The following is a 22,251-nucleotide window of genomic DNA, read 5'->3' as shown; positions in this document are numbered from 1 at the left end:
TCAAAGAGTGGGATGGGATTTCAGTTGGCTGGTTGTACAAAGATGGAGAATGGAGGGATTCCAAAATCAATGGTGAGTTTGCTGTGCGTGGGCCATTTTTAACCATTATAGTCATTTTTTAGGTAAAATAACAGCTCTCGCTTATTGAAAGCTTACCAAGCGGCAGGCCTGTAGTGGGGGGTTGACATTTATCATCCCAAAGCCACTCTCTGAACTGGTCACTATCTTCCCCATGCCACGTCACACAGACATGAAGCAGTGAAACTGGGATTCAAATCCAGTTGCTACCAGGATGTCACAGTGCAGTGGGATCTGTAATTGCCATCGATGGGCACAAATGATCACTCTGGGTCAGATTAGTTCATCCACATGTGATGCTAAGTCTGTGCTGTCATATTTATGAAAAATGGTAGAACGGACATCCGTCGTTGGCCAACCAGCGTCTCTGTCCCTCTCTTGGGGTAATGACGTTCCAAATGTCCTTTCAGGAACTGCGAGTGTCCCATTCTTAGCTATGCTAGTTGATTGAAAGTGATTCTACCCTCAGCTCTGAGGGTGGGCCCCTGGTTAGCAAAGCCTTCCCTTGGCCATAGTCTTTGGTTCAGCACGGGCATGTGACCCAAGTAGGCCAGTCAGGTGTTCAGAAGCGTTTGCTGGGGCCTTCTAAGAAAGAAGCTTTATGTTCTTCTGAGAATGCTGCCAGGTGGGATGTTCTCTCTCCCCATTGTCTGGACCAAGGACAAGCTCCAGGAGGACATCTGTCAACCCTGAGGACGGCCAGCCTTCTGGGGGAGCAGACATTATGTGAAGTTCGGAGGAGCGATGGAAAGGAACTGGATCCTTGGCGATACTGAGCCACTGGATTAAGCTTTGTCTGAAGCCAAACTTCACATCTTAGCTGAGATCATACACTCTTTATTTGTAAAGCTATTTTGAGTTGAGTTGGGTTTTTCTATTACTTGGAGCTTCAACATTGTAAAGCTCCACTCAAGTGGGCGGGCCAGCCCATGGACTGTGGAATTCAGGGTGGACGCCGGAAGCCGGCGAGTGCTGGGATCCTTCCCAGGCCCAGGCTCCTCCTGTTCTGCAGTGGGTAGTGGAATTTCCACTTATTCCTTTCCATTGAGATCATTAGAAATCGTCCCTCTTTAGGGTGCAAAAATATGCTGAGAGGATGAAGAAAAAATGAAAATGTCTCCAGTAGGTCGTAAACTACTTCCCACACCTACTTAAAGTTTAAGACTGCTTTAATACTCCATGTTTAATTGTTAATTGAGAATTTAAAAATCAAAAATGCCAACTTTGCCTTCGATGAGATGGAAAATTATGCTGCTGTAGAAGGTAACATAATGTAAAACAGCCACCATTACCAAGGCACACAAATGTTTTTGGTATGTAAAATTGCTTTGTAAAATATTTGCTCCATCTGCTGAAAGCGGCAAAGACAATTTTCCCTTGATAGCTAATGGCCCATTTCGGCTGTGTGGCAAGTGATTCGCTGCGGTGGCGGCTCTCATTAAACAGAATGGTGAAAACGCGGTATATAATTCCATACTTACGTGGCATTATCCACTCGCTGCTTCTCGAGGAGTCTGTCCCTCATTATCCAGGCCTCCACCTTGCACCGACGTGCGGGCCTAGCAGTTGATTTGACTCGAGAAGCGTTCTGTCCAACTGAGGCACATATGTCGTGCCTCCATTCCGAAGCTCAGCACAACTGCTTCGCCCCAACCAGGAACTCGGCAAAGGTTCATTCGCGTTCAACTTTCCAGCACTTACACTGCTGTTCCCTTTTCCCCTCCCCACAGGGGGCTGTGGTTTTCTTTCTAGGCTCACCCAGTCACGCTGCATGCTGGGGTTTCGATAGATAAAGATTAAGTGATTCTTGAAATTCGTAATGGACCTTCGCACATACACAAAAGCAGAGAAAATTTTCCCCGGGGCCAAGACTGTCGTCATAAAAGCCAGACACTGTCCTTGGTTCCTGGCATTTGTGGCGACCTGTGACCGCTCTCTTTAAAGGGTTTGTTTGCGCTACACCCTAAATTACTCCAACAGCTGCTGAAGGAACAATTAAAGATAAATAATCCAGGCTGGTTCAAAAACAGAAGAATATGTCCGTGTCTTGGGAATGATACTAAAAAGTAGTTACAGCAGCAAGTGGCAGATTAAAAAAATATGCCTAATGTTGGAATATGGGTTTCAAGGAAATTATATTAAATGCGAGTGACATCAAGTAAATGCATATGACTGTTTTAAAGATTGCACCATATTTTAAAGCAAAAACCATGCAATTTAAAAATCAGCTACAAGTCGAAATAGCTATAATTGTTATTATTGGTAATTGGTTTCTTTCTTTCTTTCCAGTTAGAGAAATATTGCTGGTTGGAAAAATCACGTAAGCTGAAAAAGCTCTTTAATTGAAAATTAAAAATGAAAGAAAACACATGTGCCCTTTGGATTTAGTTTTTCTTTCAAGTGGTGGCAGAGAAGGGTGAATTTGTGGCATGAAATGAGAGATGGTCAGGAGAAATTATATTTTAATTTTACACAAAAGGAATGGGTAAGCATCTACTTTTTAAAATAGGAGTGAAGAGCTGTACCTCTTCTGATGTTCCCACATGTACAGATGTACATATACTTAAAGCAGATATAATAGCATTACATGTTGATTTTTCTTTTCTCTCTACAGACCACACTTATTAAAATACCAGGGTAATAAATTGGTGAATTCCAAAAGTGAGGATTTTTGTTTGATCTGGCACAATGACATGAAAGTCCCAGTCTTCTCAAGGGCATCCCTCTCTCCTGGAGGGAGGGGCGCAAGGTGGGGGGACAGATGACCAGAAGCAAATGGCGCAGTCTCCAGCAGAGGAGAGTAAAGCTCATTCTGAATTCCGTCCAAGTACCCACGCCTGCTCCAAGGTTTTCAGCCAAGCAGAGATTTCCAAAAGAACTCTTTAACGGGGACTTCCTGGATGCGAAAACACTAACCAATTCTCGTTCCTCTCATCTTTTGCTTTATTCCTTCCTTCCACGCTGTTATTGCGAAAAAACTGGCAGTTAAATTCAATTGATTCAGAATATTCTGGATCCATATGGCCGCCAACCCTGGAGCTGAGGCGACGAGAGCGCCTCACTGCTGTTCTCAAGCATTTGCCTCTCCCCTAGTCCCCAGATGGTGGGAGTAACATTTAAACCTCCTTTTCTCTGCCTCATACAATAGACCTTGGCACCATTTCAACTGTTTACTCCGGTAATTAACAGCTCTGATACCACAACAATTACAACTCCTCCACTCTCACCACAATAATGCTATGAATTAGTGAGAGCTAATGGCTGGAAGGTAGAGTGTTTCCAGACTGTGAGATCTGTGCATTTTTAGAATAAAATAAAAGGTACAAACAGCACGCTTGCAGTAGACAATGATTACCTAGTAATTAGTTTACACAAAGCTTCCTATTTAATGGCAAAACGCTGTAATTAACGTGTGACAGAAAATCAAAGGGTACTTTGTAAGCATATGAAAAATTAACACTGCAGGCCCATAGCTTTATGTACTGATTAGAAGCATATTAAATCAATAGGACACACAAACCAAACAGCTTGTATAGCTGATTATTCTATGTCCTCGGAAGGGGGACCTGGCTTTCATTTAACTGGGGGAGGCAATTTTCTCTCTCCTGTCATCTTCCTCGGGCACAGAGAGGCCCCTCAGACCCAACCCTGGCAGCTTCGTGAAAATAACCACTGAACTGGAAGAAAACATTCTAAGTCATTCTCAGAGATAAGGAAAAATATGTAAATGATTAAGACTTTCCAGTGATGGTGGTGACGTGCTGCTACACTAATTAGAAAAGACACCAAGTGGAACCGGAGAATGGAGCGACCAGGTTTCGGTCGTACGGGCAGAATAATCTCCACCAGGTCAGTGCCTCCTCACTCAACATGTAGAAAGTCCAACTAACTGGAATTTATTTTCTCCTTTCAAATGATAAGAAGCCAGCGTGCTATCAAAGTTTATTCTTTTAAAGGCATTAGTATCTGGGTAGATAAGTGGGTAGGCACAATCAGCTCACCATTCTGTGTCTTCAACGGCCACAATTTTATGTAATGATAATTGATTCACAGAAAAATACTGTGGAAGCCTACAAGACCCTAAAAGACCTCCCAACACATCATCAAAGAAAGATTATATTATACATACTTGGTTCAATGTTACCTGCAATTTAATTGTAATGCAATTTTATGATAATATTAATAATAACAGGGAGCACTTCTTGAAGGCATATGATGTGCTAAGGACATCACTAGCCAATTCACAAGGGGTAGCCCACTGAATTCTCACCACCTCCCCTCGAGGCAGGTACCAGTATTACCCCTCTTTACAGATGCAGAGAGAGAGACGAGAACCCATGGTTCCCCATTAGTAACCTCTGTGTGCCCGGGCCATGGAAATTCTAGAGCAATGGCTGCTGCGTTCCAGGGACCTGTGTGTTTTTCACAAGTCTCTGCAGAAAGGAGAAAACCTGCCACAAGGTAGCAGGTTATAATGCTAGGGACCTGGTGGAGAATATTTCTCTGGGATTTTCAAACAAGGGGTCTTCTCTAAATGCGGCAAGTACACTGGGCCAGAGGGGTGAGTGTGGCTTTCAAACAAGGCGCAACCACTTACTAGCTATCTGAGCTTGGGCAAGTCAGTTAACTTCCCACACACCAGTTTCTCCATCTGTAAACAGAGTAACAATGCCTTCCTCATCAAAGTGGCACTGCCCTCTGAGACAGTCACGTGGCAATACGTAACAAGAGCCATAAAGCTGCTACTCCTTGGTCTTTCTTCTAGGAAATTAATTCAACAAAAGGTGTTCAATTTTATAATAACCAAAATAAAAACAAACAAATTCCCCACCCCCCACCTTCCTTTCTCCTTCCCTACCACCACCATTACCCCCCACCCCTCCCCCCACACACGCAAGCAAGCTGGACACAACCTAAATTTCCAACTTAGTTGAATGGTTTACCAGGTTAGAGTAAATCAATATGAGGGAATATTATATACCCATTAATTGTGACGACCACATGTAAACCCAGAGAATGTTGAAGGTCTGATGTTTAAATAGCAAATACACTCTTGCTACAGCTATAGGAAATACATACAACACATTGGGAAATTAATACACAAAAATGAAAGCAACTATGCTTGGGAAAAGTGAGTAGGTACTTATTTGGTCTAATATACCTTTCATCTTACTATATTACCTTTTAGCTTTTCCAAAAAATTATGTGGTTACAGGGTCATGGTTCTTTGGGGTTACCTCATAAATACCTATAAAATTCCATACACGGCACCAAGCTCAGCCATCCAGTAGTGGCTCCCACGACCCAGTGATATGGCCATCTGAATGGATGGAAGTCTTCTCAATGGAGCCATACAATTCTAAGGCATGGATTGATTGACAGTTCTCTTCTGTAATAGTCTGTTTGGTTTGCTGACTTACCTCTACAAGAAAGCAAACCTACTGTGGCTTATATCACTTCTTCTAGGCTTGGGTGCCTTGAGTTAGTATACATATAATGTCCTCCTCTTGGTGACCCCCAAATTAATTTAAAATGTCTAATGAAGTACACCAAAGTACAAGTAAAGGTAAAACTGCTCTTGCCAGTGGCTGAAATAGCAATATTACATAGTAGCATAGAGCCAGTTCAGTTTCCTTTTTCTCCTTTTCTTGTAAGTGGTAAAATCGTGACACCAAGACCTCTACATCTTATGCCACTCACCCAGGGAAACAGAGGCCCAAAGAAGGTCTGCACAGAAAAGCCGAAAGAGTGGACCACTTAGCCCTTCATGGAGAAACTGCCCTACCAAAGTCTCTTGCAAAGCGGCATTGGCAGTAGCATCACTGCCACCACACCAATCTCCCAGGAATGAGGGAGGGAAGATTTACCCCTTAGAAAAAGAAATAAAAGAAAACGCCAGCTCAATTAGTTAGAGTACCCTCTGATACACCAAAAGATCGCTGGTTTGATTCCTGGTTGGGGCACATGCCTAGGTTGCAGGTTTGGTCGCCCTTAGGTGCATACAAGAGGCAACCAATTGATATTTTCTCTTGATTTGCTCTTTCTCTACCCTACCCCACCCCTTCCATTGTCTCTAAAAGCAATGAAAAAATGTCCTTCGGTGAGGTTAAAAAAAAAAAAGAAACCACTACCAGAAGGACTGGTACCACAGCAAATGTTTACCTGAGTCTCCCTACACTGTCTGAGGTGAGATGTCCAGGAAGGCTTTTTCCTTACAAGTCTGCCTTCCGTGACTTAAGCTGTTATTCCTACTATGTGGGAAGAACTACCTCTGACCGGCTAGTGGGGAGTGTGGAGGGTAAGCAAGTGTGTGGATTCGCTAACCATCAACAAGCATCAAGGACTTAAACAAGTTCACTGGAATCTTTTGGAGAATTAGGTTTTGTTACCCGCTAGAGTGAGGAGGGTAAGGTTTCTGCCAAGCCAGCATGAAATGAGTGAGATCTGTTCTCTGCTTTCACTGTGGCCATCATGAAACATTCTGCTTTTCCTAAAGGCCCCTGCACGTCTATACTGATGTTTAAAAATGTGACTGCAGCTCATTAACATTTGTTTGCTCCGTGACTTTGTTTTAAGTCTCAACTGCAACCAGTTAAGTAGCTCTGGTTCTAAATTAGACAAGTAGAAAAAAGATGATCTTTGCATTGGGTCCTTGAGTCTACACAGAAACATGCCTCCGTCTAAAACCATTATCTGCGTAAGACGCAAGAGAATCTCAAAATGGCTCCAGCTCCCATAAGCAGCCCTGGTTTTAATCTGTTGCCTACAACATACCAATGAGAAAAATCATGGTATCGTGTCGTAAACTGCCATGCAAATGATGCTATTTGTAAGCATTAACATAATTTAGTGCTTACAGTCATAATCTCATTTCTAATAATTCTCCCAGAATGGAGTCTTTCTCTGGACTCTTAGCCTGCAGGATAGTCTTCCATCAAGAAGCTGAAATTTTTAATAACCTGCCAGCATATGTTTTGTATGTGCCGGGCGAGGCTTGATGACACAACATCTTCATTATCAAAGGAAACAGGTCTACCAACTGTGATAGGACATGGAAACACGCCTGTACCCGTGAAGTCATGCTCTGGTATCTAAATGTGTGCCATTATGATGGTCTTCTGGAACAAAGGGGAATTCTAACCCTAAATTCTCAAAAGCTACACTTACTGGGGATCACAGTTCACTTGCACTCTGAATACAATTTTACTTTGAAGGCAAAAAATGTTCATAGTTTCCTACTTTCTCCCCCCACCCCCGCAAAAAAAAGCTCTTCAGAGCTGTTTTATTTATTTATTAAAAAAATATTTTTGGCTTCTAACTACACCATGGCTATGCATATATCTTAGAGTATAAAAAGATTTCAGAATAATAATTTTGCCCTTATTAAGTTAAAGAATGATTTAGACAAATTATTAATTATTCAAGATTTTCACATTTAATAACATTAATAATAATGCAAAATGTATTTCGTGACAATTTAAAATGGTATAGTTTAAAATAATTGAAGTTAAATAATATATAGTCAGGCTCCTAAGTACAATTCAGCTAATGCCAATATTTTAAATATTTTTTTAAACTTAAAGTCAAACATTTAAAATTTATCATGGTCTAGTTTTAAGAGAATTTAAGAAAAAAATGATTGGTTTGAAATATTGAGACCAACCAATACTTTGCACATTAACATATCAATTTTTTAAATGAAAAAGTCATATTTTCATCAGTAACTCTCAACAGTTTTGCTTTAAAAAGGAATTTCTATACAATATGAAATAAAATCCGCTTCAAAAGTAATACAAGAGAAACCTCTATGGGCCTCAAAATTAAATACATTTTCCTTGTTTTATTTTTTTTTCTAGAAGAGTAATTCATTTCGGTAGCCCTTAAATAACATGCAAGGAGCTGGCCGTGACAGGGGCTGCGTTCAGCCCACGCACTGACGCGAGGGGGAGAAAAGCCCCAAATAGATCACGGGGAGAACAGTGACATTTGTCAGAGGGAACTCTCTCTTCTGACTGTTCTCTAGATTTATGCTGTGTCTCACTTTCATAAGAATAATGTGGCTCTCTCGCATGTGCCCCCCCTTTCCTGTCACTTGTGTCTTGATTCATGTCCTTCTAAATGTGCGTGAGACGACAGAAGCTCAGAGGAGATGCAAATCACTGCGCAGCCCACTGCCACACACGTCAGTGGGGAAGGAGTCAGCAAGGGGAATTCAGCTCTGAGTTTTCTTCACCAGTAGGTCAGCCAGGACAGAGCTGTGGGATCAAGGACAGCTAGGCTAGTCTGGGCGCCTGGAGGCAGCCATTAGAATGGTGGGTTTCATTTATATATTAGGTCATATAAAATTACTTTAAGTATTAAGCAAGTTTGGAACTGACTAAGAGGTTATACAATTCGTCCTTCCACCAATATGCAGTGCATGGAAGATTCTATACACTCATACGTGAAGACATTTTATCTATCGTTCAGCTTTGACCTGGAGACTTTCAGGCTAGGATGTAACATTTTCTCAACATCTCACAGGGACCAGCAGTTACATAAATTTCCTTGAATTGTCTCCAGAAACACATGGCTGCTGACAGAATGCTATTATACATTAGCTTGCAGGTGACAACCATGCACCAATAGAATTTCTCTCTTGTAACAAAATATGGGCTGGCTTATTAATGTCAGTCGTTTGCAGCATGTGATCAAGACCTACTTAGAGTGAATGAGGAGACTTGTAATGTTACCTGAATATAATAAAAAAAACTATTTCCTAATAATTACTAGTTCCTATTTGAAGACATGAATGAAGACTTTTAGGGCCCAGTGAAGGGACGTTTAAAATAACCTGGCCAACCCCATTGCCTAAGAAGGGCGAAACAACTTGCCTAAGGTTCACTGCCGAGCCTGGAAGAAGGTGCTTCCGTCTCCCAGCGAAGCCTTTGGCTTCATGTCCTGACAATTGACAGACGCGGTACGTTTGAGTCGCCAGCGAACACTCACCTGTGCCCATTTCTTGTTCCAGTCTCTGCGGCTGTATCTGCTGCTCTCCTTCAGGACCCACTTGCGGCACTTGAGGTGGGAAAGAATGTCACAAAATGCGGTCCCGTTTCCTCCAAACTCATAGTCCATTTTAAAGAGCCAGCGTCGGATTCCCAGGTGGTCGGCGACCAGCCGACTCAGCTGTTCGATCATCTGTGGGGACAAAGCCACAGCAACATTTAATGTAACTAGTTTCCTGGATTCCTTTTTAGGGTGTTGGACTTCTCACATCTCTCTGCCGAATGGTCTGTCCGTTTGGTCATCCTCTAGTTATTACGACAGATTAGAAGAAGTTTTAAGTGATGTGGATATGATGTGAAGAAACCAGTAACCAATGGGAATGAAGGCATGTTTAAATATATAGTCTTATTTATGAGAAATCCTGAAATTATCATTTACCTGCTTTTCAAGGCAAAATAAAGAAATCCTTCAATATCTGTGATTGAATCTTCGTATTGTTTTCTCTTTTTCAGAGAGGTATGAGTTTATTTATTGATTCAAATGTTTTTTTTCTTTTTCGTTTCAACACTATAAACTAAAGTTAAAGACTGCACTAACTCTTTATAGTCTTAAAAACTGACTATTTGGTGCTTTGTTGAGTCTTTAAATGTTATAACCTATAAAACATTTAACTTTTTCCTCATTAACATGCTTGAATGTATTTGTTTGGTCAATTGGCCAAGAGTACCATATCATATGTGTTAAATGAACACAATAAAGGAGATAAAAGATTCATGGAAGCAACTTTCCTGGAATACAGACCTATCCTACATTTTATTTAAAACAATATTCCCTCAAGGACTGAGATCAGTCACATGGAAAGGTAAGGGATAAAAGTTCAAGCCCTAGTATCATGATGATAATAATGATAATACTAACATTGCTCTCAGTAGGAGTCAGGCCTTTGACTAAGCTCTTCACATCCGTTTTCTCATTTCATACTCATACAACCTATAAGGTAGGCACCACTATTAGTTTCATTTCATATATACATAATTGAGACTCAGCTCATTTGAATAACCTTCCCATGATCATGCAGCCCTGAGTGGCAGAGCAGAGACTCCACCCAGGCTGCTCTGGCTCCAATACCTAAGCTCACTCTGTCTGCACTGTGCTGTCTCGCTCCACCTGCAGAGAGGTGGAGGGGGAAGGTGGGGCAGAGAATGAAGTTAGGAGAGAAGCAAGAGAAGCAACTTGCCTTACCGTCAATAAATCATTTGGGATGACAAGTCATAGTGTTCTAGGACAGCCATGGAGAAAAATAACTCATTAGATCACAAAATGTTTTTTTTTCCTGGACTTCTCATCAAACTTCACAGTCTATACTTCCCAGGAAGAGACAAAGCAATACTAAGCATTTGCTCTGCTGCGCCTACCCACCGCTGTTCTTGGCTATGGTCTTCTGTACTTAAGGAGTCTCTGCAACACTCTTATTCTCTTCTCTCTTGATGACTTTTTGCTCACAAATGGATTTTTAATTTTTTTCAACTAAAAAATGTGAAAGGACTCAAGATTACGGTTCAGCTGAAGTCTGGAGCTGGAAGATGACCATTATTTTGATTAAAGGCACAGTCTGCTCTCTTGAGTTGTATTTTTTCCAGCAGACCCTCCTGGGGGATGTCACACCACACGGCAGTGTGGAAGTGATATCAAAATGGGCGTTCTTGGGACCCCTGCAAGCCCCGTGCAACCATGGGGTATTCAATTAGGGCAAAATGGAATTGTCTTAGCTCCCTAATTATCCAGTTGTGTCTGTGGATAATTTGGGTGTTTAAATGACAAGCACTCTGGTCTATATACCATATGGCTGTGAGCATAGCCTACAAAGGTTTTTTACTGTGCCTTCCAAACTTCCATACCCTCTTTCTCCAGTGCTGTGCTGAGAAGATAGATTCTATATTTCTTCATATTTTCCTGTATTATGATCATACTGTGCAAAAGTAGAAATGGCCTTTAGCATGTTAATATCCTATAAAATTCTTTTGCTAGTGTAAGGAAAGGTGTAATAGCCTAGCATTTTTTACTGAATATTTGGATGTACTGTATATTCCGAGATTCAACTACTAACAAAATTATCATCTGTTTCTTCCAAATCCTATTATTTGTTGCTCCTGAGAATCCAATAAATGGGCGCCTGTTGATGGATCCCCTACAGTAATGGAAAGGATCAATAGTATTGTAAAGGCTGCACCACGGGAAAGAGTTATGTGCTATCTGCAAGTGAAAATTGAACAATGCTTTAAAATAGCATTGCCATTTTTTTTGCTTATTTAACCAAAGCTGTCAATATTTCATATGGAGCACATGCCAGAGAAAGGACTGGCATGCTTACTTTATGGATCAAAACAGGAAATGCTCATGGTGCTCATGCTCGACGTAACAGATAAATGAATAAATTACTTTATCATAAACCAATGACTTTATACTATTTCCAAACATTTATCATTTTCTGTTGGAGTCTCTCTCTTTTTGCCATTCATTTTACACTGATATAGAGTAGAAGTAGAAAAATGACTACTGCGAAAATCCAGCTCACAGTCAGGGATATTTATTAACCTAAATTAAAATGATCACAGCTTTCCTTCACCAGCTTTAAGTTTATGATGCACATCGGTAAAAAGTCAGTGCTATTGATTCATCGCCATCTGCAAATTCAAAATGCTGACACACTCGGATAGATTAGGTAGGATAGCCACTCTCTGGAAAAATCTCAGTGGAGTACTTCAATTCCTGATGACCTCAGACGTATGTTTTCCGAGCAAGTAGAATAGGACTCTGTTATAACTCTGTTTATTGTGCCGCAATTTTCACTTGCCGTGGGTGAAATGACATCCCTCAGAGCTGGTGTCTACAAGGAGGTTTTAAATCCTACGTCTGCATACCAGTATTAGAAGAAGGTTTTACTGCATTAAGTGTGCCTGCATCTGTAACCACGATCAACATATAAAGTTCCACAATGTTTCATGGCAAAGATTGCCTGAGTTCTCATCAATGAAGACAAAAGACTTGATATAAATACTACACATGTGTTTTAATGTAATGTATTGTACATGTGTGAACATTATTTGATGTAATGTACACATGTGAAATTTTATTTTGAAATGCATTTCACTTGTATTAAGTCTGTCAGTCAAGTATTCTACTGGGAGGCAAAGTGAAGCACTTTGTCATCTTCAAATTCTAGTGGAGGTGAATGACGAGGGACCTAACAGTTCAGGGGGAGCCTCTTTGCTACTCCTACTAAAACTGCCTGTGTCTTTTCTGGACTCCGTGACCTTAAAGAGCAACTTCCTTTATGAACCCACATATTGCCCAAGAATGCTCTTGCAAGATAGAAACATTTTAGGGCAATATAAGAAGCTAATAGTATCTTTAAACTTGTCTCTGAAAGGTATGACTTGTTGAAAGGCTTGGTTTGGGGGCTCAGCAGATATGAGGCGCACAGCATGAGGATCAAGCAGCTGAGAGAACAAGGAAGAACCACAAACACTGTCCCCCACAGAGCACCTCATTGTGCGCGGTTCTTTAGTTTCCCAGGAAGTGGGTGCCTGGGACCAATTGTGACTGGTTCAGAGTCATGGTCAAGAGGTGGACTGAAATAAAGGTCAAGAAATCTTACCAGCCATTTATCTGTTTATGTCCTTTATTGTGACAAAAGATAGCAGTTAAATGGGAGAATACCTACCAGAGTTAACTCAGAGATACTTCTAGTGGCTCGTATTTTTGTCTCCAAATTATTGGCTGGAAGAGTACATAGCTACAGACCTAGCCCAAGACAAAACCCAGAAGCAGTTTTATTCCTGGGGCCATCTTACCTTCTCCTTCTGGGATTTCCCCCCTCCTCCCTCCGTGGCTCCTTCCTGAGGGACCAAAGGGTTTTGTGTGAGTGAAGGGTGTCTGCAGCCCTCCGCTACAGGTCCTCTGCAACCTGGCTTGGCAGAAAGGCTCACTCCCTGGAGCTTTCCAAACCCACCCCTTTTAGCCAAAAGAGTCATATTTCTCAGGGTCCTGCTCGATGACTGGCTAGCTAAAATGACAATGAACTAACTAATCCACATTAAGGCAATAAATATTGATAGATGATCTGGTACACTAACAACATCTTCAATGTCTTAATCCAGTTGAGTAAATAATTTGGGAATTCAGCAGTTTCCACAAGGACGATACATTTAACCACGAAGGCCGAAAGTAGATCCCAACCAATCAACCCGAGTATTCCCCACGGCCTTCACTGGGCAGGGCTGGCTCCAGAAGACCTGGAGTCTCTGTGAGGTCAACAGGATGTGCTGGGTCCGAGCAGAGCCTCGCCTGTCCTCCCCACATACCTGCTGTTGATTGTAGATGTCACTTATCCCGGGAGGGACCGGCACATTGGCACTGGCGAAGACCCGTTTGCTTCCAGACTTGGCGCTGTAAAGGTGAGCTAGTTCAGGCTCTGGGCCCAGGATGGGAACCTCTAACATATCCGCCACGGCCAGGTCATCTCTGTGGAGGAGCCCGCTGACTATGTAGGCCTCTTGTCCTTGGATGAGGTTTTTTATTCTTTTGATTGCCTTGGGACTGTACATGAGGTGAGTGGCCAGGCACATGTGGTGCTTCTGGGGGAAGAGCATATTACTCTTGTTAGAAGATGTTCTTTCTCTAGTCCACACACCTAATTTATAATGTTGCACACCATAAATGCATTATTAATAGCAGGCTGGGTTATGACCTATCCTGTTGTTTAGCAGTTTAAATTGATAAAAGCTGTTGGGGTGAGGCTCTATAATCGCTCACATCTTTAGTGTGTGGGAAATAGGCTCACAGGGAATAGAACTAATTACTACACATCTGTATTTATTTGATCCACGTGGAATTATCCTTCTGTCAGAAGGAGAAGAGGCTGGCGGCCTTTGGATAATAGTGATTCATCTCTGCAACACTTCTGGCATGGTTTAACACTAAAGCGTCTGGAAAATCAATACAAAAAATGAAGAAAAACGCCTCACAGGATTCTCCACTGCGCAGGACTCCTGGTCTGGCAACCCTCTAAGTGATTCGGGAGGAAAAAGGCACTTGGCTTGACACTCTCTTTCCCGAGTTCTGCTTCAGAGAATATGTACTTTTATAATGAGGATCATGGTTCTTGGCCACCAACTCTGGGGAGGATGCATGAATAAAACAATATCTGAAAACTTTAGCAAGACTCAAGCTCATTTTCCAATGGAAAACTCTTTTATTTTTGATTATTTAGACCCAGCTCGGCAATACATGTGATGGTCTCGTTCAATTAAATAAATAATTCTGGCATGTCTGATAGAGGCTGAGGACCAGGCCAGATGGTCATTGCGCACCAAAACGAACACAACCGTGCTTCTGCATCGAGGGCATGGGGATGCAAATGCATCCTGTTAATGAGTAACTCATACAGAGCTGAGAAAGTCCATAAAGAGCTACGGAGGGCCTCGGAGGCTTGGAGAAGGGAGGCAGGCGCCACCTACTGGTGGGGAGAGCTGAAAAAGCAAATCACTCATTCTCCTCGGGCCTCAGTTTCTTCACCTGTAAAATGAGTATAATGCTAGTCCTCACCTCACAGGGATGCTAGGAGCATTAAATGAGATAATGCATGCAAAGTACTTAGTGCAGTGCCTTGGACATAAAAAGCACTTAATGAATGTTACCTACTATTATTACTATGAGAGAGGTTGGGGCTGAGGTGATTTTTGAAGGGTGGGTAGGATTTTATCAGGTGAGGATGGGCGTGGGAAAGACTTCGGCCAAGGATGAACTACGAGAAGGCACGATCGTGCTCACTTCCTCTAGAGAAGGGCTGGGGTGGGAAGTCAAACAGCTCTGGCTTTGAATCCAGCTCCATCATCTATAAGCTACCTGAACCTGGGCAAGGAACCCAGACTCCCTGAGCCTAAGTTTCCCCCTCTGTTAAATGGGAATAAAAATACCCATTTGCTGGGTGGCTCTCAGGATAAAACAATATTGTGAATGTAAACACCTATGATAATACATGGCATTGCGTTGCTCTTCAATAAATGGTAGTATTTATGATTACAGAGAAAACTCTCTTTTTAAAGCCATTAAAATGTCATGCAAATAACATAATGCAAGATGCCAGAGTCTTAGGGAGTTCAAGGGATTTGGTAGACTCGCAACTACTTCCCCAATTCTAGTCAAAACTGTCTATTCCACATGGCATGAAAATGTGGAGAAGTGCCGAGCAACCCTTCCCGGGGCATCAGTGGCCCCAGCGTGCACACGGTTGGCAGGCACGTGAGCTGCTGAGTGTGGGAGAAAGGCGCAGCGGGAGCCCCGGATTCCAGTACTGCCTGAGTCTGTGACTTGCAAGGTGATTCAGAAACCTCAACCCTTCTGAGCCCCAGTCCCCCACATTCAAATGGAGGGTTGGACTAGATGTGTCCAGGGTCCTTCCAGCTCTGGAATAACCTTTCCTTTTAAAACCAGAGCTCTTCTGGACTTACTGCTTAGTGAGTACGGAGTTTCTGCTTGGGATGTTGAAAAAGTTTTGAAAATGGTTAATGTGATGGTTGCCCAACAATGTGAATGTGCCTAATGCCTCTGAACTGTATGCTTGAAATGGTTACAATGGTAAATTTTATGTTATGTATGCTTGACCTCCCCCGCCAAAAAACCCCAGAGTTCTTCTGAAAAGAGGGTTTATTGATGCCCCCCTGTTGGGTTCTTCCTCCAGGGTAGGTGTTCTATTCTAAGCTCCGTAGATCTATGCCACGTGCCTTTTCTACCATAACTGATACCCATTTTCACAACCTGCTTCTGAGAACGCAGTTCCGGGAAGCCCAGGGCTCCGCTAAACAGTGGCCGGGAATGGCACCTTGGGCGTCTGTGTCTCCTGTCTAGTTGATCATGGTCTCTCCCCCTTGTTTCTTCTACTCCTTTCCTTTCCCCACCAATAATTCCAGTCGGGCAATGTAAAGATGTCACATGCCTGGGAGAACTAGTGAGTCGCACAGTGTGCATGGTGGGCTTTTCGGGGCACCTGGAACTGTGCTTCCAGGTGGCGATCCTCACATCTTAAGTTCACAAGGTCGAAGCATTTGGACACGCCTTCTCCCCTCTGACCCACACCGCCCCGTGCCGATGCACACCCCCCTTTTGGAGATGAGGAAACTGAGGCTCAAGTGATTTGCCCAAAGTCACCCAGCTAGTTAACAGCAGAGGTAGGATTTAAACCCAGGAGTTAGGACGGCTGTCACGCCACAGCTGCCGCAGTCTCTCTCGTGTTGCAGGCTGAGCAGTGAAGGGCTGGTGAGCTTCTGAGGTGTGACGAGGGGCAGGCAGATGCAGCAATAAATGTAATGTCAATGTTCTGAGCACGTCTCCAAGCGGGATGCACTTCTACCTCCTCTTGGTTTGCTTATCTCTATTGGCAAGTACTCTACCCGACTCTGTGTTAGTCATCTGTGGGACTGCCTTATTCTTCAGGCTGGGGGGTGCCCTGATGCTGTTTTTGATACGTGCCTATAAAGGTTTGAACATGAGTGAGTGCAAAGGGCACATTACTGACTGCAGGTCTTGTGTGGCCATTTACAGGAAATCAGCGTCACTGGACCCAGGCAGTGGATTACACAGCAGATGAAGATCTAAAATGGTCCTAATTCCATAGCATTATAACTGCATTGAACTTATCACCACTATTTTTTTTTTGACCTGAGACAAAAGGTAGTTGTTTAGGATGTCTTTATAAACATTAAAATGTTCAAAAATAGACACAATGACTTTGTAATAACACCTTTACCCAAATCCAAACATTGCACAGTGACTTGGAGAGATGTACAGATTTTTGGCATGCTTTTAAAAAAATCTCCTCAAAGTCATCCATTTGAATGAAAATCAGCAGTGATACAATCTCTCCAACCCATTAAAAAGAAATAAAGCAGTAACTAAACATGAGCAGGAACTGATTTGAAAGAGAGTTAAATTTCTGTATTTTAAAAACTTTATTGCCTATGAGTGATTACTCAAGTAATTTAGGCTTAAACTATGAGAAGTATTAAGATGTACTTAAAATATTCCCTACTTGTTTCTATGCGCCATGATGCAAACCTGAATTATGAATGAGACACAGTGCACCTGTGAGTGCTAACTGCCTCTCTCCTGCTTGAGAGTTGGAGTGGGCAGGCAAGGGTTCCTTTCTCAGGTAATAGGATTATAGAGCTGGGAAGGACTTTGAAACAATAACCTATCACCTCATTTTATAGATGAAGAGCAAAGAACAGAGGGGTAGAGGGCTTGCCCAAGGCCACAAAGTCATCCAAGAGCAGTCATTCCCACTCATGACAGTGTCCTGGGGTCAGACAGGTTTTGGTTCATGCTCTGATCCCACTGGTAACTTTGGAGTAGAAAAATGAGTCTTGGTTTCCTCACCCACAGAAGGAGATTGATCATTTCTGTCTGGTTGCAGTGTTCTGATAATGAAATGATACAATGTATGTAAGCATTTGATACAGGTTAGGTTCACTCCCTTTCCTTCTTCCAAACTAGCACCCTTTCCCATTCTGTGCCTCTTTCATGCATATGGGCATTTAAGACTCTTTATTAGCAGCTCTCAGGAGAAAGTCAAGAAATTCTACACAAATGACTGTTTTTTCTTCCTTGCTTCCTAACATCCGCAGTAACTGAGGCCAGGGGGTGACTAGCAAGCACCAAAGTGACCCTTGCATCAGTTGTGGATGCTGGGAGGTTCCTAAGACTACAAGTAAGTGGCGATGATTTGTCCTCCTGTTTTTTCCTTTGCTTGTCCCACCCCAGCTTTTGCCTTCTTCTTCCACAGCCCAGAGGTGCAAATGACACACAGAGCTTTGGGGGAGCATTAAGGTATCCAGTTATTAAAAAATAAAATCTTCATCTCAGTAGAAGAGAGCAAAATCTGATGGCAATCCACTGAGTACACCGGCAAAGCAGAAAGGGTATGGCACCCCTCCCCAGCATGGGCAGGCCTGTTCTGGTGGGCAGGGGGTCAAAGTCATGGTGCATCAGAAGGGTTAATGGGTAGTAACTGAACACAAACATATTTCCTACATAAAGCACACGATCAGTGTCTCTGGCATGCAATCGGGGAGAGCGTTGACTTTGGTGCATCCCACTTGTGAATGGACAGCTACCTTTATTAGCAAGTTCAGATTCTTGCTTAAACCAAAAAAGGTCTCCTCAAAATTATACAGTTCATTAGGCATTAAAATGTTGGTTGGAAAACATGGGAAGTTTAAATTCTTGTTAAAGTACAGAGGAGTTCATTCCAAGCCGCCTCCTGCACTGCCTTACTCTGGAACACTGCCCTCGTAGTGCCATGAATCCCCGAAAGCTCAGGTGTAGGGATGCAATTCACGCAGAGTTCTTCCCATTCACTAAAAATCAGTACAAGTTAAAAACAACCACCAGGACCTGAACCTTGTTCATTATGAACCACGTGATATGGTAAGTAAGACTGACTTCCCCTGAGGGGTGGGGGTGGAAACAGAAGGGTGGAATTGGAGAAATGCCCATGTGGAAATCAGAAACTAGGCATCCTGGTCTAGACTGAGTCCCCAACAAGCTTTGTGAGCATGGGCAGCCCAGCCGTTCTCTGCCTCGTGGTCCTCCACACAAAATGGAAATGGAACCGTAGGTGTTATAAATTCACCTACTTGGTGGTACCACCCAATAACCTCAATTAGGCTTCAGTGACAGAGAAACTGGGGAGGGATAGCTCAACTAAGTCTGAAAGTTAAACTGGGGTATTTATTTTCTACAGTCCAACTAGTAGCATAATCAGTAAAACTGTTATACTTGCAATAATATTTCACTGATGTGCACCAGAGCATTGCAAGTTATAAAATTTCCAATTTAATTTTACTGCATCCCTGAAGCCGTAGTAATTAGAAGACAAACTCACAGTGAAGATCTTTATAGCTTCAGGGGTGATGATTTTGAACCTGTCCTGCAGGTCACTTCTGTCCTCCAGGTTTCCTGATTTGACAGCTGCCTGCAGACTGAGGATTTTATTGTAATACAGCAGTAACTCATCATTCATTTGATGGGAGCAGATGTAGATGACGCTCACATTTTCATCTAAAAACAACAGGCACAATGTTAATTACTGGTATAAAGGTAAATGACATTATAAACTCTGGCATCAGATTGATGTGGCACAGTTTAAAATAAAGAGCATATCAAAAAGCCACATTAAAGTTAATTTAGATTGGTTTTGTGCAGATCTTAGCAGTGTAACTGGCTTTGGGGCACTTTAGCGTTTCTCTAAAGAGAAGATAAATACTGGTAACGCTGCCACCAAATAAATGGACACAATGATCCCTCCAGAAGGAGGGCTGTAAGGTACCACGGAAGTGTCCTGTCAAACAATACACAGGGGATCAGCCCCAGAACTCCCATTAACATCAGTGGGAACTGCATACCGCTTTAAAAATGTATCCCATTAACTTCAGTAAATTATGAAACAGAGCTATTAACATTAGAAAGCTGATGAAATGGCAATTTCTTATTCTGCCTAGACTTGGCAGGGCCCATTCAGAGAATGTCCTGTCCAAATAGATAGTGTGATTACGACCACGGCAATGGTTATTTCAGGAAACCAACCTTTTCCCTGTTCCATTCCCAAGGAGGAGTAGATTAGTTATGCAAGATATTTAGTAACTCTTGGTTTAAAAGAAACACTGTCTTAATTTAACTGTTCTCTTTTTAAAGACGTGCTTCTTCTTTAAGTTGCACATCTTTAAAGATGTGCAAGAAATCCCAATTAAATATCCCATCCAAATGGAATAGTGAGATGAGGTTACCCAGTCCAGGCTGAAAAATATTTTAAGGAGTATAGACAGGAAACCAGCGGCCAATGAAATTCATGCATTCATTCATTCATTCACTCATTCATAAAATAACTGACTAGTGGGAGCAAAGTGCTTGACAAGATATAGGAGAACATATAAGAATCAAAGCAACTGAGATGCTGCCCATGAGGAGCAGCATTTCACACGCACTGAACAGCCATAAAACAAGGGCGGGAGCAGTGAGCGCAAGGAAGCACGCTGACCAGGTGCCTAGCAGAGTTCAGAGGAGGGAGCACTGTAAATACTCTCTCGGTCAGGCAGGGCTGAGAGGGGATTGGAAGACCCTGCTGTTTGGTTTGGCAGAGCATTCAGAGCATAGGCTGATTAAATTCTAGCTTGGCTGTCTAGGGGCCCTGCGCATGGTCATTCAACCTTTGTAAGCTCTGGTTCCTTCATTGTTAAATGAGGGATAACATCACCTGGGGCAGGGCAGAATTTTAGGGAGTATTAAATGAAAGAATACATTATATATCTATATTTCTATATTCTCTAAATATATTTCTATATTGCATACAAGCACAGTTTGTACAGAAAAAGACATGCAGGTTATGATTACTACAACACCTTTATTAACTCTGTTTGGCGTACTCACAACTGTATACCTACTTTTGTCAACCCTTGTGTCTGGCACATAGTAGACACTCCACAAACAGTACAAATGCACGAATCTCCCCCACAGCTTACCCATCAGTTATTCCCCGCTCTCCCCTCCACGCCTGTGCTCCTTGCATCATTCAGTGCCTCAAGATTCCACACGAGGAGGTTGTGTTCTTTGTTGTTCCGTCTTACTGATCTTGTCTTTCCAAACGCCTAGAAGGTAAGGTGTGTACCCTTTCTTATGTTCCCCCAAGCCCTGGTACAGTGTGGAACACACAGGAGGCACTCACTAAATATTTGTGGGTTGGCTAAGGGGATCTGGGAGAATGGAGAGATGCAGGAAGGAGAAAGTCTTACACAACCAGTGAGCCCCACGGCACACAGGAGAACACACAACAGCCGTGTCTTCTGAGCTGACCTGGTGCTGCGCCCCCCGAAGGGGCTCCCTGAATGTAAATATGTAAGTGGCTCCTATTTAATTTTGGAACTGAAAAGCCACGTAAGTCTCAAAATAAATTAACTCAGGAAACTGTGGGTAAATAACCTGTATCCAGTGGCTGAATGATCAAGTTAGTCAAATCTTGTGTTTTCAAGAAGAGGATAGTGCCCCACCAAACCAGTGGTTTGCAAAACCAAGCTAGTATTTTTCTGAAGTATTGAAGAAAGACACAAAAACAAATTAAAATAACTTAAAGACTCCATACCAGAAAACGAAACTTTTCTTGGGAAGAAATTTCTAGGTTTCACATGCTAACAAATCATGTGGCTCACTTTACCTTTCCTGTTCGTTTCTGGCAAAGGAATACATATCACTGACACTAACACCCCGTATTAGTGTGGGCTTGAGTGTGAATCTATAAACGTCCAAAAGTGACAGGTAGTTTTGGGAAGGAATTGATATGAAGATGAAGATTGCTTTGACTGCTAAGCAATAGTCAATGCTAACCACTCTCTCTCTTAACTCCTCTGGGAGCTGGGAATACTCGCTGTCGGGTCTCCACCCGGCATCCTGACTTCACAGCCACTGTGTGAACGACAAGTCTGACCAACACCACCAATCAGATTATTTTCATTTCCCCTGAATAAACAAAATAAATGAATAAACTCTTTTACTAGGACGTAGTGGAACACAAAAGCACAGCGTAAGGAATATAGTCAATATTGTTGTAATAACCATGTATGGTGTCAGACGGGTACTGGAATTATCAGGGAGTCACTCCCTAAGGTGTACAAGTGTCTAATTTCTCAGTTGTATACATGAAACTATTATAAAGATCAATTTAAGAAGACACACATTTATTTTTCCACGAAATTATTACTAATTTTCCTAGTTTCTTAATTTTATTTCACAAACAAGTACTTTTTCTATCTTCTAACTACTATTTCTAAACTTTCGCTGCTCCCCTTGGGAGGCTTTAGGATTGCCTTGCTATGTGAGGGGAACAGTGTACCGAGAAAAGGCATTTGGCTCAGAAATGTTCACCTTAGCGATGTTTTCCACTGCAGGTAGAGCCTGGCCTGGATGGCTGAATTATTTAAAATAGAATCCTAATACTTTCAAGTCTTTTTCTAATAATGAGAATCTTTTATAAAGAAATTCTTTGGAGATGGTTTGTACTTATATAGAGGGTATATGAAAAGCTATGAAAAAAATAATTCAAATAAATCAGAGCGAAGTCTGCCCTCTGCTGCACTT

The 22,251-nt window shown here is 42.3% G+C and overlaps 1 protein-coding gene across 1 annotated transcript in view; it reads right to left on the bottom strand.

Moving 5' to 3' along the window:
• IQCH (IQ motif containing H) overlaps positions 1 to 22,251 on the bottom strand; it is a 192,313-nt gene that overhangs the window by 64,207 nt on the left and 105,855 nt on the right. The window contains exons 12-14 of the mRNA XM_036017373.1: positions 19,010 to 19,185; positions 13,431 to 13,703; positions 9,067 to 9,258 (exon numbers count right to left, since the gene is read on the bottom strand). Of these exons, the coding sequence (XP_035873266.1) occupies positions 9,067 to 9,258; positions 13,431 to 13,703; positions 19,010 to 19,185 (641 nt within the window). The remainder of the gene's footprint in view (positions 1 to 9,066; positions 9,259 to 13,430; positions 13,704 to 19,009; positions 19,186 to 22,251) is intronic.

The sequence above is a fragment of the Phyllostomus discolor genome, chromosome 1, assembly GCF_004126475.2.
Source record: "Phyllostomus discolor isolate MPI-MPIP mPhyDis1 chromosome 1, mPhyDis1.pri.v3, whole genome shotgun sequence".
NCBI classification, from domain to species: Eukaryota; Metazoa; Chordata; class Mammalia; order Chiroptera; family Phyllostomidae; genus Phyllostomus; species Phyllostomus discolor.
The sequence above is the reverse complement of the archived record's forward strand: the minus strand, read 5'-3'. Positions and strand labels throughout refer to the sequence as shown.